The following is a 16,469-nucleotide window of genomic DNA, read 5'->3' on the forward strand; positions in this document are numbered from 1 at the left end:
CACTGAATGGAATAGATACCTGAGGTTGAACTGATGAGCAAACAAATCACTAACAAAACACAAAAATAAGATTGACGAAAAGGGGTGCTCCGAGCTGGAAAAGTATTTAGAAAGTGGCCAGGTCCTCACACACCTAGGTGTACTGTCCTTTATACTAGGGTGTATTTTGTGGTACAGTCAGGTGTACTGTCCTTTATACTAGGGTGTATTTTGTGGTACAGTCATTTATACTAGGGTATATTTTGTGGTACAGTCAGGTGCACTGTCCTTTATACTAGGGTGTATTTTGTGGTACAGTCAGGTGTACTGTCCTTTATACTAGGGTGTATTTTGTGGTACAGTCAGGTGTACTTTCTTTTATACTAGGGTGTATTTTGTAGTACAGTCAGGTGTACTTTCCTTTATACTAGGGTGTATTTTGTGGTACAGTCAGGTGTACTGTCCTTTATACTAGGGTATATTTTGGGGTACAGTCAGGTGTACTGTCCTTTATACTAGGGTGTATTTTGTAGTACAGTCAGGTGTACTTTCCTTTATACTAGGGTGTATTTTGTGGTACAGTCAGGTGTACTGTCCTTTATACTAGGGTGTATTTTGTGGCACAGTCAGGTGTACTGTCCTTTATACTAGGGTGTATTTTGTGGTACAGTCAGGTGTACTGTCCTTTATACTAGGGTGTATTTTGTGGTACAGTCAGGTGTACTGTTCTTTATACTAGGGTGTATTTTGTGGTACAGTCAGGTGTACTGTCATTTATACTAAGGTGTATTTTGTAGTACAGTCAGGTGTACTGTCCTTTATACTAGGGTGAATTTTGTGGTACAGGCAGGTGTACTGTCTTTTATACTAGGGTGTATTTTGTGGTACAGTCAGGTGTACTGTCCTTTATACTAGGGTGTGTTTTGTGGTACAGTCAGGTGTACTGTCCTTTATACTAGGGTGTATTTTGTGGTACAGTCAGGTGTACTGTCATTTATACTAAGGTGTATTTTGTAGTACAGTCAGGTGTACTGTCCTTTATACTAGGGTGAATTTTGTGGTACAGTCAGGTGTACTTTCCTTTATACTAGGGTGTATTTTGTAGTACAGTCAGGTGTACTGTCCTTTATACTAGGGTGTATTTTGTGGTACAGTCATTTATGCTAGGGTATATTTTGTGGTACAGTCAGGTGTACTGTCCTTTATACTAGGGTGTATTTTGTAGTACAGTCAGGTGTAGGGTCCTTTATACTAGGGTGAATTTTGTGGTACAGTCAGGTGTACTTTCCGTTATACTAGGGTGTATTTTGTAGTACAGTCAGGTGTACTTTCCTTTATACTAGGGTGTATTTTGTGGTACAGTCATTTATACTAGGGTATATTTTGTGGTACAGTCAGGTGTACTGTCCTTTATATTAGGGTGTATTTTGTAGCACAGTCAGGTGTACTGTCGTTTATACTAGGGTGTATTTTGTAGCACAGTCAGGTGTGCAGTCATTTCTACTAAGGTGTATTTTGTGGTACAGTCAGGTGTACTGTCCTTTATACTAGGGTGTATTTTGTATTACAGTCAGGTGTACTTTCCTTTATACTAGGGTGTATTTTGTGGTACAGTCAGGTGTACTGTCCTTTATACTAGGGTGTATTTTGTAGTACAGTCAGGTGTACTTTCCTCTATACTAGGGTGTATTTTGTAGTACAGTCAGGTGTACTGTCCTTTATACTAGGGTGTATTTTGTAGTACAGTCAGGTGTACAGTCATTTATACTAGGGTGTATTTTGTAGTACAGTCAGATGTACTGTCCTTTATACTAGGGTGTATTTTGTAGTACAGTCAGGTGTACTGTCCTTTATACTAGGGTGTATTTTGTTGTACTGTCCTTTATACTAGGGTGTATTTTGTTGTACTGTCCTTTATACTAGGGTGTATTTTGTAGTACAGTCAGGTGTACTGTCCTTTATACTAGGGTGTATTTTGTTGTACTGTCCTTTATATTAGGGTGTATTTTGTAGTAGTCAGGTGTACTGTCCTTTATACTAGGGTGTGTTTTGTAGTACAGTCAGGTGTACTTTCCTTTATACTAGCGTGTATTTTGTAGTACAGTCAGGTGTACTGTCCTTTATACTAGGGTGTATTTTGTAGTACAGTCAGGTGTACTGTCCTTTATACTAGGGTGTATTTTGTAGTACAGTCAGGTGTACTGTCCTTTATACTAGGGTGTATTTTGTTGTACTGTCCTTTATACTAGGGTGTATTTTGTTGTACTGTCCTTTATACTAGGGTGTATTTTGTAGTACAGTCAGGTGTACTGTCCTTTATACTAGGGTGTATTTTGTTGTACTGTCCTTTATACTAGGGTGTATTTTGTAGTAGTCAGGTGTACTGTCCTTTATACTAGGGTGTGTTTTGTAGTACAGTCAGGTGTACTTTCCTTTATACTAGCGTGTATTTTGTAGTACAGTCAGGTGTACTGTCCTTTATACTAGGGTGTATTTTGTTGTACTGTCCTTTATACTGGGGTGTATTTTGTTGTACTGTCCTTTATACTAGGGTGTATTTTGTGGTACAGTCAGGTGTACTGTCCTTTATACTAGGATGTATCTTGTGGTACAGTCAGGTGTACTGTCCTTCATACTAGGGTGTATTTTGTGGTACAGTCATTTATACTAGGGTGTATTTTGTGGTACAGTCAGTTGTACTGTCCTTTATACTAGGGTGTATTTTGTGGTACAGTCAGGTATACTGTCCTTTATACTAGGGTGTATTTTGTGGTGCAGTCATTTATACTATGGTATATTTTGTGGTACAGTCAGGTGTACTGTCCTTTATACTAGGGTGAATTTTGTGGTACAGTCAGGTGTACTGTCTTTTATACTAGGGTGTATTTTGCTGTTCTTTATACTAGACTGTACCACAAAATACATTTGTAAAGATGTGCGGTTGTGGATTTTAATAATCACCTAGGCAGGTTATCGATGCAATTAGTTTTATTCCTTCCGACCTCGGTGAACAGCAATTCCAGGTAAATGTCCAACAGACAATTCTCTTAGTCCTTGAGTTTCCAACCTGGGATCAGTAGTTCCACTGCCCCGTACCAGGTGATACCCACTGTCCCCCAACTTTTGGTTGGCCCACAGCTTTTTGTATCTCCCGCCGGTATATTGGCAGTCACAACATATGCTCCTTCGGATGATGGATATCACAACCGCAGCCTGTGATACCACCCAGCTCTCGGTCCGACTAGCAATGAATCTTCTCTTTCTCCTGCACAGGGTTCAGCCCCCTGAATCGGCAGAAGAGCTCACCCCTCCCTCCCCCAGCTAATTGTGCCTTAGTGGAGATATTTTCTCAGGTGGAACCCATCCCCTGGGTTTGCATGAGACGACCTGTGGTGACGGAAAGAACAATGGCCCAAGGTCTCGGAGATGCGGTCACTGAATGGAATAGATACCTGAGGTTGAACTGATGAGCAAACAAATCACTAACAAAACACAAAAATAAGATTGACGAAAAGGGGTGCTCCGTGCTGGAAAAGTATTTAGAAAGTGGCCAGGTCCTCACACACCTTTATACTAGGGTGTATTTTGTAGTACAGTCAGGTGTACTGTCCTTTATACTAGGGTGTATTTTGTAGTACAGTCAGATGTACTGTCTTTTATACTAGGGTGTATTTTGTAGTACAGTCAGGTGTACTGTCCTTTATACTAGGGTGTATTTTGTAGTACAGTCAGGTGTACTGTCCTTTATACTAGGGTGTATTTTGTAGTACAGTCAGGTGTACTTTCCTTTATACTGGGTGTAGTTTGTAGTACAGTCAGGTGTACTTTCCTTTATACTAGGGTATTTTGTGGTACAGTCAGGTGTACTGTCCTTTATACTAGGGTGTATTTTGTAGTACAGTCAGGTGTACTGTCCTTTATACTAGGGTGTATTTTGTAGTACAGTCAGGTGTACTGTCCTTGATACTAGGGTGTATTTTGTAGTACAGTCAGGTGTACTTTCCTTTATACTAGGGTGTATTTTGTAGTACAGTCAGGTGTACTGTCCTTTATACTAGGGTGTATTTTGTAGTACAGTCAGGTGTACTGTCCTTGATACTAGGGTGTATTTTGTAGTACAGTCAGGTGTACTTTCCTTTATACTAGGGTGTATTTTGTAGTACAGTCAGGTGTACTGTCCTTTATACTAGGGTGTATTTTGTTGTACTGTCCTTTATACTGGGGTGTATTTTGTAGTACAGTCAGGTGTACTGTCCTTTATACTAGGATGTATCTTGTGGTACAGTTAGGTGTACTGTCCTTTATACTAGGGTGTATTTTGTAGTACAGTCAGGTGTACTGTCCTTTATACTAGGGTGTATTTTGTGGTACAGTCAGGTGTACTGTCCTTTATACTAGGGTGTATTTTGTTGTACTGTCCTTTATACTAGGGTGTATTTTGTGGTACTGTCCTTTATACTAGGGTGTATCTTGTGGTGTACTGTCCCAGTGGGGTTTGGGTTCCTGTGTGACTCTACATAACTCTTGGCTACAGAACATCAGAATAGTCGAGTCTCCTTAGATCTTGGATGATCACGCACATGACAGATTGTGTGACCTGTGTCTGATCACCGTTTTGGTTACTGCTGTGGCCTCCATTACGTGGAACGTCTGGGATTTACCGCTCCCCAAGGCCCCATATGGCTGCCGTCCACTCATCATAGAACATCCTCTCAGCTGTCAGCAGTCATAGCTTGACGGGCAGCTAGGCTTACCCTGGGGAACTGCCCAGGACCATATTATGTGTGACTGTCACGTGCAGGTATATGTCCCCACGGAAACATCTGCTGAGCACAATCCACTAACCGATCACAATAAAAACTCCCAGCTGCCAACTGAGAGGCTGAAGTGGCGCAGATATGGCCGGCTGGACGCAAGCGCGCGTGCAGGGGAGGCACCTCCGGACATTATACATCCGTATGATGACTGAATGCTTCTATTCAATGACAGCAAACTGAGATCTAGCAAATCAGAATAATTGAAGGCAGTGGAAGCGGGCTCCTTTACAGGGAAACATACAGTTGAAACCCGAAGTTTCCATCCACTTTATATAAAGACACATCTCCATGTTTTTCTCAATATCTGACATGAAATCAGAATAAACCTTTCCCGTTTTAGGACAATTAAGATTATACCAGAATGTTTAATATTTGCCAAATGCCAGAATAATGAGAGAGAGAGAGAATGGTTTAAGGCATTTTTATTACTTACTACAAAGTCAGAAGTTTCCATACACTAAGATTACTTTGCCTTTAAACAATTCTGGACGGCCCATATGATGATGTCAGGTGTTTGGAAGCTTCTGATAGTTTTTTGGCAACATCTGAGTCAATTAGAGACACACCTGTGGATGTATTTTAATGCACAACTGAAACACACTGCTTCTTTGTGTAGTATCATGGGAAAGTCTAAAGAAATCAGCCAAGATATCAGGAAGAGAATTGTGGACTTGGACAAGTTTGGCTCATCCTTGGGTACAATTTCAAGATACCTGAAGGTGCCTCGTTCTTCTGTACAAACAATTATACGCAAGTACAAACAAAATGGGAATGTCCAGCCATCATACCGCTCAGGAAGGAGACGGGTTCTGTGTCCCAGAGATGAACGTGCTTTGGACCGACATGTGCATATCAACCCAAGGACCAAAGCAAAAGACCTTGTGAAGATGATGGCGGAAGCTGGTGTCAATATCCACAGTGAAACGAGTACTGTATCAGCATGGGCTGAAAGGCCATTTTGCCAGGAAGAAGCCATTACTCCAAAAGAAACCTAAAAAAACAGATTAATGTTTGCAAATGCACACAGGAACAAAGACCTTCATTTTTGGAGACATGTCCTGTGGTCTGATGAAACTAAAATTTTACTTTTTTGGGCATAATGACCATCGTTACGTTTGGAGGAGATAGGGAGAAGCTTGGAAGTCTAAGAACACCATCCCAACTGTGAAACATGGGGGTGGCAGCATCATGTTGTGGGGTTGTTTTGCTGCAGGAGGGACTGGTGTACTTCACAAAATAGATGGCATCGTGAGAAGATTATGTGGCAATACTGAAGCAACATCTCAAGACATCAGTCAGGAAGTTAAAGCTTGGGCGGAAATGGGTCTTCCAAATGGACAATGACCGGAAGCATACTGCCAAAATGGTAACAAAGTGGCTTAAGGATAATAAAATCAATGTTTTGGAGCGGCCATCACAAAGCCACGATCCTAATTGACCTAAAACGGGAAAGGTTTATTCTGATTTCATGTCAGATATTGAGAAAAACATGGAGATGTGTCTTTATATAGTGGATGGAAACTTCTGGTTTCAACTGTATGTCCTGTACAGTATACTGCCTTGCCACATCTATATTAATAAGACTGAGGGGCCCCTTCACTGTGGGAACGCGGGGCCCCTTCACTGTGGGAACGAGGGGCCCCTTCACTGTGGGAACGCGGGGCCCTTCACTGTGGGAACGCGGGGCCCCTTCACTGTGGGAACGCGGGGCCCCTTCACTGTGGGAACGAGGGGCCCCTTCACTGTGGGAACGCGGGGCCCCTTCACTGTGGGAACGAGGGGCCCCTTCACTGTGGGAACGCGGGGCCCCTTCATTGTGGGAACGCGGGGCCCCTTAGAGCCCATCGTCCCACACATCTGAATGTTGATTGCATTATTGATGGACATCCACTAATTCTCATCTCTGATCTATAAGGAGACCTGAGACGTCCGACCTGGATCCATAAGTCGTGACTGTACTGAGGATGGGGCCCTCCTTGCACTTCTTACCGTAATCTGCAGGACCGTCACCGTGTCCTTCTGAAGGTAGGAGTCCTGACATTGACCCCATAAGAAGTGTCTGACCATACAACCTCCCCAGCAACAAGACCTCTGCAGCCGGGCATTCGTCAGCGCTGCCATCAGCCCGCATGTGATGGTTCAGAGACCACTGTCACGGCCGGGGTTGTTAACTTGTCATTATATTTTTTTCTGGAGGGTTTCTAAAAAAAAATCAGGACAGACAATATTTTTTGAGGACACATTGTCAATCCATAATAAATCATTATGATTATCAGTGATTGTCTGCAGCCCATAATCCTGATATCAGACATCGACCGCCGTCACTGTGAACTCTACAATGATGATGATTACAGTCATAATCATCTGTACGAGTTTCTTCAGATTAAAAAAAAAATCAAACGCCTTCATTTTTTTTTATGGACCGGGCAAAATAGTTCTGTATTTTTACGGACTGTCCTGGCATTTCTGGACTGTCCTGGCATTTCTAGATAGTTCTGGCATTTCTGGACAGTTTGCGATCCTTGGGATGGCTCTCATGTGACGGACTCCATCAGACTGTGTGACCTTCTCCATGGTCTCCACCATCCAATACAGAAGCTGAAGTGCAAGGTCCCCGTCTCATCAGACTGAGTTACACGTGTCTGTGGTTTTGTTTTATGGACTCCTGGGCACTCTGTGAGGCACTATGTTCTCTCCTGGGCCCCTGTGAGGCACTGTGTTCTCTCCTGGGCCCCCTGTGAGGCACCTTGTCCACTTCTGTGCGCTCTGTGAGGCTTCTTGTCCTCTTCTGTGCGCTCTGTGAGGCTTCTTGTCCTCTTCTGTGCGCTCTGTGATCCGTCATGTTCTCTCCTGCGCGCTCTGTGATCTTCCTTGTCCTCTCCTGCACGCTCTGTGAGGCTCCTTGTCTTCTCCTGCACGCTCTGTGAGGCTGCTTGTCCTCTCATGCGCGCTCTTTGATCCTCCTTGTTCTCACCTGGGCATACGGCGAGGCTTCATGCTGTCTCCTGGGTGCTCTGTGATGAACCATGTTCTCTCCTGCGCGATCTGTGGGGCTCCTTTTTCTCTGCTGCGCGCTCTGTGAAGCTCCTTGCTCTCTCCTGCGCTCTCTCGGAGGCTCCCTGTTCTCTCCTGCTCGCTCTGTGATCCTCCTTGTCCTCTCCTAAATGCTCTGTGAGGCTCCTTGTACTCTCCTGCACGCTCTGTGAGGCTCCCTATTCTCTCCTGCGTTCTCTGTGAGGCTCCTTATTCTCTCTTGCACGCTCCATCAGGCTGCTTGTTCTCTCCTGCGCACTCTGTGAGGCTCTATGTTGTCTTCAGAGTGCTCAGTGATTCTCTTTGTCCTCCCTTGCACACTCTGTGAGGCTCCTTGTCTTCTCCTGTGCGCTCTGTGAGGCTCCTTGTACTCTCCTGCATGCTCTGTGATCCTCCTTGTTCTCTCCTGCACGCTCTGTGAGGCTCCTTGTCTTCTCCCGTGCGCTCTGTGAGGCTCCTTGTACTCTCCTGCACACTCTGTGAGGCTCCTTGTCCTTTCCTGCGCGCTCTGTGATCCTCCTTGTTCTCTCCTGCATGCTCTGTGAGGCTCCTTGTTCTCGCCCGGGTGTACCGTGATCCTCCTTGTCCTCTCCTGCGCACACTGTGAGGCTGCTTGTCCTCTCCTGCACGCTCTGTGATCCTTCTTGTTCTCGCCCGGGCATACTGTGAGGCTTCATGCTGTCCCCTGGGTGCTCTGTGAGGCACCATGTTCTCTCCTGGGCGATCTGTGAGACTCCTTGTACTCTGCTGCACGCTCTGTGAGGCTCCTTGTATTCTCCTGCTTGCTCTGTGAGACTGCTTGTATTCTCCTGCACACTCTGTGAGGATCCTTGTCCTCTCCTGCTTGCTCTGTGAGACTCCTTGTCCTCTCCTGCGCGCTCTGTGAGACTCCTTGTCCTCTCCTGAGCGATCTGTGAGATTCCTTGTCCTCTCCTGCGCGCTCTGTGAGACTCCTTGTCCTCTCCTGCGCGCTCTGTGAGACTCCTTGTCCTCTCCTGCTTGCTCTGTGAGACTCCTTGTATTCTCCTGCACGCTCTGTGAGGCTCCTTGTACTCTCCTGCGCGCTCTGTGAGACTCCTTGTATTCTCCTGCACGCTCTGTGAGGCTCCATGTTCTCTCCTGAGCGATCTGTGAGATTCCTTGTCCTCTCCTGCGTGCTCTGTGAGGCTCCTTGTATTCTCCTGCTTGCTCTATGAGACTCCTTGTATTCTCCTGCACACTCTGTGAGGCTCCTTGTCCTCTCCTGCTTGCTCTGTGAGACTCCTTGTATTCTCCTGCACGCTCTGTGAGGCTCCTTGTATTCTCCTGCACGCTCTGTGAGGCTCCTTGTACTCTCCTGCACACTCTGTCAGGCTCCTTGTACTCTCCTGCGTGCTCTGTGAGGCTCCATATTCTCTCCTGAGCGATCTGTGAGGCTCCTTGTCCTCTCCTGCGTGCTCTGTGAGACTCCTTGTATTCTCCTGCACGCTCTGGGAGGCTCCTTATACTCTCCTGCACACTCTGTGAGGCTCCTTGTACTCTACTGCACACTCTGTGAGGCTCCTTGTACTCTCCTGCACGCTCTGTGAGGCTCCTTGTACTCTCCTGCACGCTCTGTGAGGCTCCTTGTTTTCTCCTGCACACTCTGTGAGGCTCCTTGTACTCTCCTGCACACTCTGTGAGGCTCCTTGTACTCTCCTGCATGCTCTGTGATTCTCCTTGTACTCTCCTGCACGCTCTGTGAGGCTCCTTGTATTCTCCTGCATGCTCTGTGAGGCTCCTTGTACTCTCCTGCACACTCTGTGAGGCTCTTTGTACTCTCCTGCACACTCTGTGAGGCTCCTTGTACTCTCCTGCACACTCTGTGAGACTCCTTGTATTCTCCTGCATGCTCTGTGAGGCTGCTTGTACTCTCCTGCACGCTCTGTGAGGCTCCTTGTACTCTCCTGCACGCTCTGTGAGGCTCCTTGTACTCTCCTGCACACTCTGTGAGGCTCCTTGTACTCTCCTGCACGCTCTGTGAGGCTCCTTGTATTCTCCTGCATGCTCTGTGAGGCTGCTTGTACTCTCCTGCACGCTCTGTGAGGCTCCTTGTACTCTCCTGCACGCTCTGTGAGGCTCCTTGTACTCTCCTGCACACTCTGTGAGGCTCCTTGTACTCTCCTGCACACTCTGTGAGGCTCCTTGTATTCTCCTGCACACTCTGTGAGGCTCCTTGTACTCTCCTGCACGCTCTGTGAGGCTCCTTGTACTCTCCTGCACGCTCTGTGAGGCTCCTTGTATTCTCCTGCACGCTCTGTGAGGCTCCTTGTACTCTCCTGCACGCTCTGTGAGGCTCCTTGTACTCTCCTGCACGCTCTGTGAGGCTCCTTGTTTTCTCCTGCACGCTCTGTGAGGCTCCTTGTTTTCTCCTGCACGCTCTGTGAGGCTCCTTGTACTCTCCTGCATGCTCTGTGAGGCTCCTTGTACTCTCCTGCATGCTCTGTGAGGCTCCTTGTATTCTCCTGCATCTCTGTGAGGCTCCTTGTACTCTCCTTGCACGCTCTGTGAGGCTCCTTGTACTCTCCTGCACACTCTGTGAGGCTCCTTGTACTCTCCTGCACACTCTGTGAGGCTCCTTGTATTCTCCTGCACGCTCTGTGAGGCTCCTTGTATTCTCCTGCGCGCTCTGTGAGGCTCTTTGTACTCTCCTGCACACTCTGTGAGGCTCCTTGTACTCTCCTGCACACTTGTTGAGGTTCCTTGTACTCTCCTGCATGCTCTGTGAGGCTCCCAGTACTCTCCTGCGCGGTCTGTGAGGCTCCCTGTACTCTCCTGCACGCTCTGTGAGACTCCTTGTAATCTCCTGCACGCTCTGTGAGGCTCCTTGTACTCTCCTGCGCGCTCTGTGAGGCTCCTTGTACTCTACTGCACACTCTGTGAGGCTCCTTGTACTCTCCTGCGCGCTCTGTGAGGCTCTTTGTACTCTTCTGCATGCTCTGTGAGGCTCTTTGTACTCTAATGCGCGCTCTGTGAGGCTCCTTGTACTCTCCTGCGCGCTCTGTGAGGCTCCTTGTTTTCTCCTGCATGCTCTGTGATCCTCCTTGTACTCTCCTGCACACGCTGTGAGGATCCCTGTACTCTCCTGCGTGCTCTGTGAGGCTGCTTGTCCTCTCCTGTACGCTCTGTGAGGCTCCTTGTATTCTCCTGTACACTCTGTGAGGCTCCTTATACTCTCCTGCACGCTTTGTGAGGCTCTTTGTACTCTCCTGCACACTCTGTGAGGCTCCTTGTACTCTCCTTCGCACTATGTGAGGCTCCTTGTACTCTCCTGCACGCTCTGTGAGGCTCCTTGTATTCTCCTGCACGCTCTGCGAGGCTCCTTGTATTCTCCTGCACACTCTGTGAGGCTCCTTGTACTCTCCTGCACGCTCTGTGAGGCTCCTTGCACTCTCCTGCACGCTCTGTGAGGCTCCTTGTACTCTCCTGCATGCTCTGTGAGGCTCCTTGTACTCTCCTGCATGCTCTGTGAGGCTCCTTGTACTCTCCTGCATGCTCTGTGAGGCTCCTTGTACTCTCCTGCATGCTCAGTGAGGCTCCTTGTACTCTCCTGCATGCTCTGTGAGGCTCCTTGTTTTCTCCTGCACACTCTGTGAGGCTCCTTGTACTCTCCTGCATGCTCTGTGAGGCTCCTTGTACTCTCCTGCATGCTCTGTGAGGCTCCTTGTATTCTCCTGCATGCTCTGTGAGGCTCCTTGTATTCTCCTGCATGCTCTGAGAGGCTCCTTGTACTCTCCTTGCACACTCTGTGAGGCTCCTTGTACTCTCCTGCACACTCTGTGAGGCTCCTTGTACTCTCCTGCACACTCTGTGAGGCTCCTTGTACTCTCCAGCACTCTCTGTGAGGCTCCTTGTACTCTCCTGCACACTCTGTGAGGCTCCTTGTACTCTCCTGCACACTTGTTGAGGTTCCTTGTACTCTCCTGCATGCTCTGTGAGGCTCCCAGTACTCTCCTGCACACTTGTTGAGGTTCCTTGTACTCTCCTGCACGCTCTGTGAGGCTCCCAGTACTCTCCTGCGCGGTCTGTGAGGCTCCCTGTACTCTCCTGCACGCTCTGTGAGGCTCCTTGTACTCTCCTGCACGCTCTGTGAGGCTCCTTGTACTCTCCTGCACACTCTGTGAGGCTCCTTGTACTCTCCTGCGCGCTCTGTGAGGCTCTTTGTACTCTCCTGCATGCTCTGTGAGGCTCTTTGTACTCTAATGCGCACTCTGTGAGGCTCCTTGTACTCTCCTGCGCACTCTGTGAGGCTCCTTGTTTTCTCCTGCATGCTCTGTGATCCTCCTTGTACTCTCCTGCACACTCTGTGAGGCTCCCTGTACTCTCCTGCGTGCTCTGTGAGGCTGCTTGTCCTCTCCTGTACGCTCTGTGAGGCTCCTTATACTCTCCTGCACGCTCTGTGAGGCTCCTTGTTTTCTCCTGCACACTCTGTGAGGCTCCTTGTACTCTCCTGCGCGCTCTGTGAGGCTCTTTGTACTCTCCTGCGCGCTCTGTGAGGCTGCTTGTCCTCTCCTGTACGCTCTGTGAGGCTCCTTATACTCTCCTGCACACTCTGTGAGGCTCCTTGTACTCTCCTGCGCGCTCTGTGAGGCTCTTTGTACTCTCCTGCGCGCTCTGTGAGGCTCCTTGTACTCTCCTACTTGCTCTGTGAGGCTCTTTGTACTCTCCTGCACGCTCTGTGAGGCTCCCTGTACTCTCCTGCACGCTCTGTGAGGCTCCTTGTACTCTCCTGCACGCTCTGTGAGGCTCCTTGTACTCTCCTGCACGCTTTGTGAGGCTCCCTGTACTCTCCTGCGCGCTGTGAGGCTCCTTGTACTCTCCTGCGCGCTCTGTGAGGCTCCTTGTACTCTCCTGCACGCTCTGTGAGGCTGCTTGTACTCTCCTGCTTGCTCTGTGAGGCTCGTTGTTTTCTCCTGCGCGCTCTGTGAGGCTCGTTGTTTTCTCCTGCGTGCTCTGTGAGGCTCCTTGTACTCTCCTGCACGCTCTGTGAGGCTCCTTGTACTCTCCTGCACGCTCTGTGAGGCTCCCTGTACTCTCCTGCGCGCTGTGAGGCTCCTTGTACTCTCCTGCGCGCTCTGTGAGGCTCCTTGTACTCTCCTGCACGCTCTGTGAGGCTGCTTGTACTCTCCTGCTTGCTCTGTGAGGCTCGTTGTTTTCTCCTGCGCGCTCTGTGAGGCTCCTTGTACTCTCCTGCGCGCTCTGTGAGGCTCTTTGTACTCTCCTGGCGCTCTGTGAGGCTCCTTGAACTCTCCTACTTGCTCTGTGAGGCTCTTTGTACTCTCCTGCGCGCTCTGTGAGGCTCCTTGTACTCTCCTGCACGCTCTGTGAGGCTCCCTGTACTCTCCTGCACGCTCTGTGAGGCTCCCTGTACTCTCCTGCGCACTCTGTGAGGCTCCTTGTACTCTCCTGCACGCTCTGTGAGGCTCCCTGTACTCTCCTGCGCGCTCTGTGAGGCTCCTTGTACTCTCCTGCACGCTCTGTGAGGCTCGTTGTTTTCTCCTGCGCGCTCTGTGAGGCTCCCTGTACTCTCCTGCACGCTCTGTGAGGCTCCTTGTACTCTCCTGCACGCTCTGTGAGGCTCCTTGTACTCTCCTGCGTGCTCTGTGAGGCTCCTTGTACTCTCCTGCTTGCTCTGTGAGGCTCCTTGTACTCTCCTGCTTGCTCTGTGAGGCTGCTTGTACTCTCCTGCGCGCTCTGTGAGGCTCGTTGTTTTCTCCTGCATGCTCTGTGAGGCTCTTTGTACTCTCCTGCACACTCTGTGAGGCTGCTTGTCCTCTCCTGCTTGCTCTGTGAGGCTCCCTGTACTCTCCTGCTTGCTCTGTGAGGCTGCTTGTCCTCTCCTGCTTGCTCTGTGAGGCTCGTTGTTTTCTCCTGCACGCTCTGTGAGGCTCCTTGTACTCTCCTGCACGCTCTGTGAGGCTCCTTGTACTCTCCTGCACGCTCTGTGAGGCTCCTTGTACTCTCCTGCACGCTCTGTGAGGCTCCTTGTACTCTCCTGCACGCTCTGTGAGGCTCCTTGTACTCTCCTGCACGCTCTGTGAGGCTCCTTGTACTCTCCTGCACGCTCTGTGAGGCTCCTTGTACTCTCCTGCACGCTCTGTGAGGCTCCTTGTACTCTCCTGCACGCTCTGTGAGGCTCCTTGTACTCTCCTGCATGCTCTGTGAGGCTCGTTGTACTCTCCTGCACGCTCTGTGAGGCTCTTTGTACTCTCCTGCACACTCTGTGAGGCTGCTTGTCCTCTCCTGCTTGCTCTGTGAGGCTCCATGTTGTCTCCTGAGCGCTCAGTGATTTTCTGTGAGGCAGGTGGGGTGGAGGATGTGAGATAATGACTGATGTTCTCTTTTTACAGACCCTGCAGTGCTGACCATGCTCTGGTGCCCCCTGCTCCTGCTCTCCGCCTTCTGTTGGGTCCTGCTCATCTTCCAGACTTCAGTACAAGGTGATTAAACTTTTTTCTATTTGTAATTTCTTTGCTTTACTGGTTTTGTCTGATTTTGACTTTTCATGACTTCTTCCACAGTCACATGCAGTGCTGCAATCACAATTCTGCTAATTGCCCTTGGAAATAGTGATTTAGCTCCACGTCCAAGTCTAGTTGGGCTATGACCCTGGGGTCATCTTCGTTCTCACAATGCACCCCTTTCTGGTACCAGGAAGCCACCAGAATGTTGCCTGCAGCTCTGGATGTGACTGGAGTAAAGGTGGCCGCACACAGTAGTCAATCATATCAGCGAGCGATGACAGCGCCACCATCAGGGCAAAATACGGTACTAATCCCCTGCGTGCGGCTCACACGGACAATTCACAGACGCGTATGGCGGCGGACCCATCGCTCACCCATGGAGCAGCTTCTGTCTGACCAGTGCGGCCATCTTTCTGTGATTTCGGGTCCTCTCTTTTCGCTTGTGTCCCTGTGATCTCTCTCATGGTCGGAGCATGTGACGTACAATATTTACACCATGTACCGCTGGCCAGGAGGAGGTACTGCACCCCATTACTCTGCATATCTAGCAGCGGGGGGAGATTTTGGGGGTCACTGGCATTTTGCCCCTAGATTCGGCTTCGTCTAAGGTTTCTGTGCTGATTTCATCCCTTTTCCTCCAACCCAGTTCTGTATTTTTTTTTGCATCGTTCATTAATACTTGGTGTAAATTGCCTGCTGGATGACCCCGTAATGTCACGGTGAGGTCAGAGGTCACTTGTGGTGTCTCTTCTTCCAGGTGACGAGTGCACGGAGCGGTGTGACCTGTACCACGGGCACTGCGACGAGGACAGCGTGTGCAGGTTAGTGCAAGGTGATACACAAGAGGGGACAACGTTGTGTACGGCCTCTGCGCCCCTCCTAAACCCATCAATATTGGGGGGGGGGGGGGGGGCAGCCTTAACCCGTCACCTCCAGAGCTGCATTCACAATTCTGCACCACGAAATACAGTGAAATGTGACGTAGAAAATCCACATGCCCCACAATGCAACACGGCAGAGCACAGACACTGAACCAGCAGGGTGCCGGGAACATTCACTACTGGCTCCAGAGTCCGGCTCCTTCCTGTGACCCTCTGACCTTGTTTTTGGCAGGTGTGATCCCCGGCTCCTTCCTGTGACCCTCTGACCTTGTTTTTTGGCAGGTGTGACCCCGGCTGGGACGGTCCGTTCTGTGAGGACTGTGTGAGGATGCCAGGCTGCGTCCACGGTGTGTGCCACCAGCCCTGGCAGTGCATGTGTCGGAGCGGCTGGGCCGGGAAGTTCTGTGACAAGGGTGAGGTCACCATCATTATAATTTCCGGGTTATAACGGAGGCTGGAGGTGTCAGGTCCACCATTCTCCCAGATGCCACAAATTTGGCCCCCCTTATATCAGGACACGTGGGCCGCAGAGCAGGATCCGAGGGCGACTGCAGAAGCCCAAGACCCCGGCGGAGTAGAAAACCCCCAGGAGGCTGCAGGCTCTATGGAATAAGTCGCTAAACCCTCATCATCACCACCATCACCACCATCATTATTAGCTCTTGTCTCCATAGATCTGCACCTCTGCGAGCGCGCCAGTCCCTGCCAGAATGCGGCAGAATGTGTCATGACCGCGGAGGGCGATTACTCCTGTGACTGCCCCGAATCCTTCCACGGGAGGAACTGTGAACTCAAGAGAGGCCCCTGTGAGACCGGAGGGTAAGAGTTCTCCACACTGACACATTGTAACAAATCATCAGCTGTGTAACCATCATTCCACCATGAAATATCATTTTATATGTGGAGCATGGAGCTGGAAAACTACCTTAGAATCGATCCACTAGATCACTGCAGATCAGTGCCGTGACTGCTCCACTAGAGACGATAGATCTGTGCAGGGACCGCTCCACTAGAGACGATAGATCTGTGCAGGGACCGCTCTACTGGAGACGATAGATGCGTGCAGAGACCGCTCCACTAGAGACGATAGATCAGTTCAGGGACCGCTCCACTAGAGACGATAGATCTGTGCAGGGACTGCTCCACTAGAGACGATAGGTCGGTGCCCGGATCAGAGATGATAGATCTGTGCAGGGAGCGCTCCACTAGAGACGATAGATCTCTGCAGGGACTGCTCCACTAGAGACAATAGATCTGTTCAGGGACCGCTCCACTAG

The 16,469-nt window shown here is 49.4% G+C and overlaps 1 protein-coding gene across 1 annotated transcript in view; it reads left to right on the forward strand.

Moving 5' to 3' along the window:
* The window catches only part of DLK2 (delta like non-canonical Notch ligand 2), an 83,922-nt gene that overhangs the window by 40,795 nt on the left and 26,658 nt on the right, over window positions 1-16,469 (forward strand). The window contains exons 3-7 of the mRNA XM_073671631.1: window positions 6,712-6,821; window positions 14,198-14,287; window positions 15,069-15,132; window positions 15,475-15,605; window positions 15,867-16,011. Coding sequence (XP_073527732.1) covers window positions 14,215-14,287; window positions 15,069-15,132; window positions 15,475-15,605; window positions 15,867-16,011 — 413 coding nt within the window. The 5' untranslated portion in view covers window positions 6,712-6,821; window positions 14,198-14,214. The remainder of the gene's footprint in view (window positions 1-6,711; window positions 6,822-14,197; window positions 14,288-15,068; window positions 15,133-15,474; window positions 15,606-15,866; window positions 16,012-16,469) is intronic.

The sequence above is a fragment of the Phyllobates terribilis genome, unplaced genomic scaffold (assembly GCF_046119375.1).
Source record: "Phyllobates terribilis strain yellow unplaced genomic scaffold, ASM4611937v1 Scaffold_3__8_contigs__length_932513732, whole genome shotgun sequence".
Classification (NCBI taxonomy): Eukaryota; Metazoa; Chordata; class Amphibia; order Anura; family Dendrobatidae; genus Phyllobates; species Phyllobates terribilis.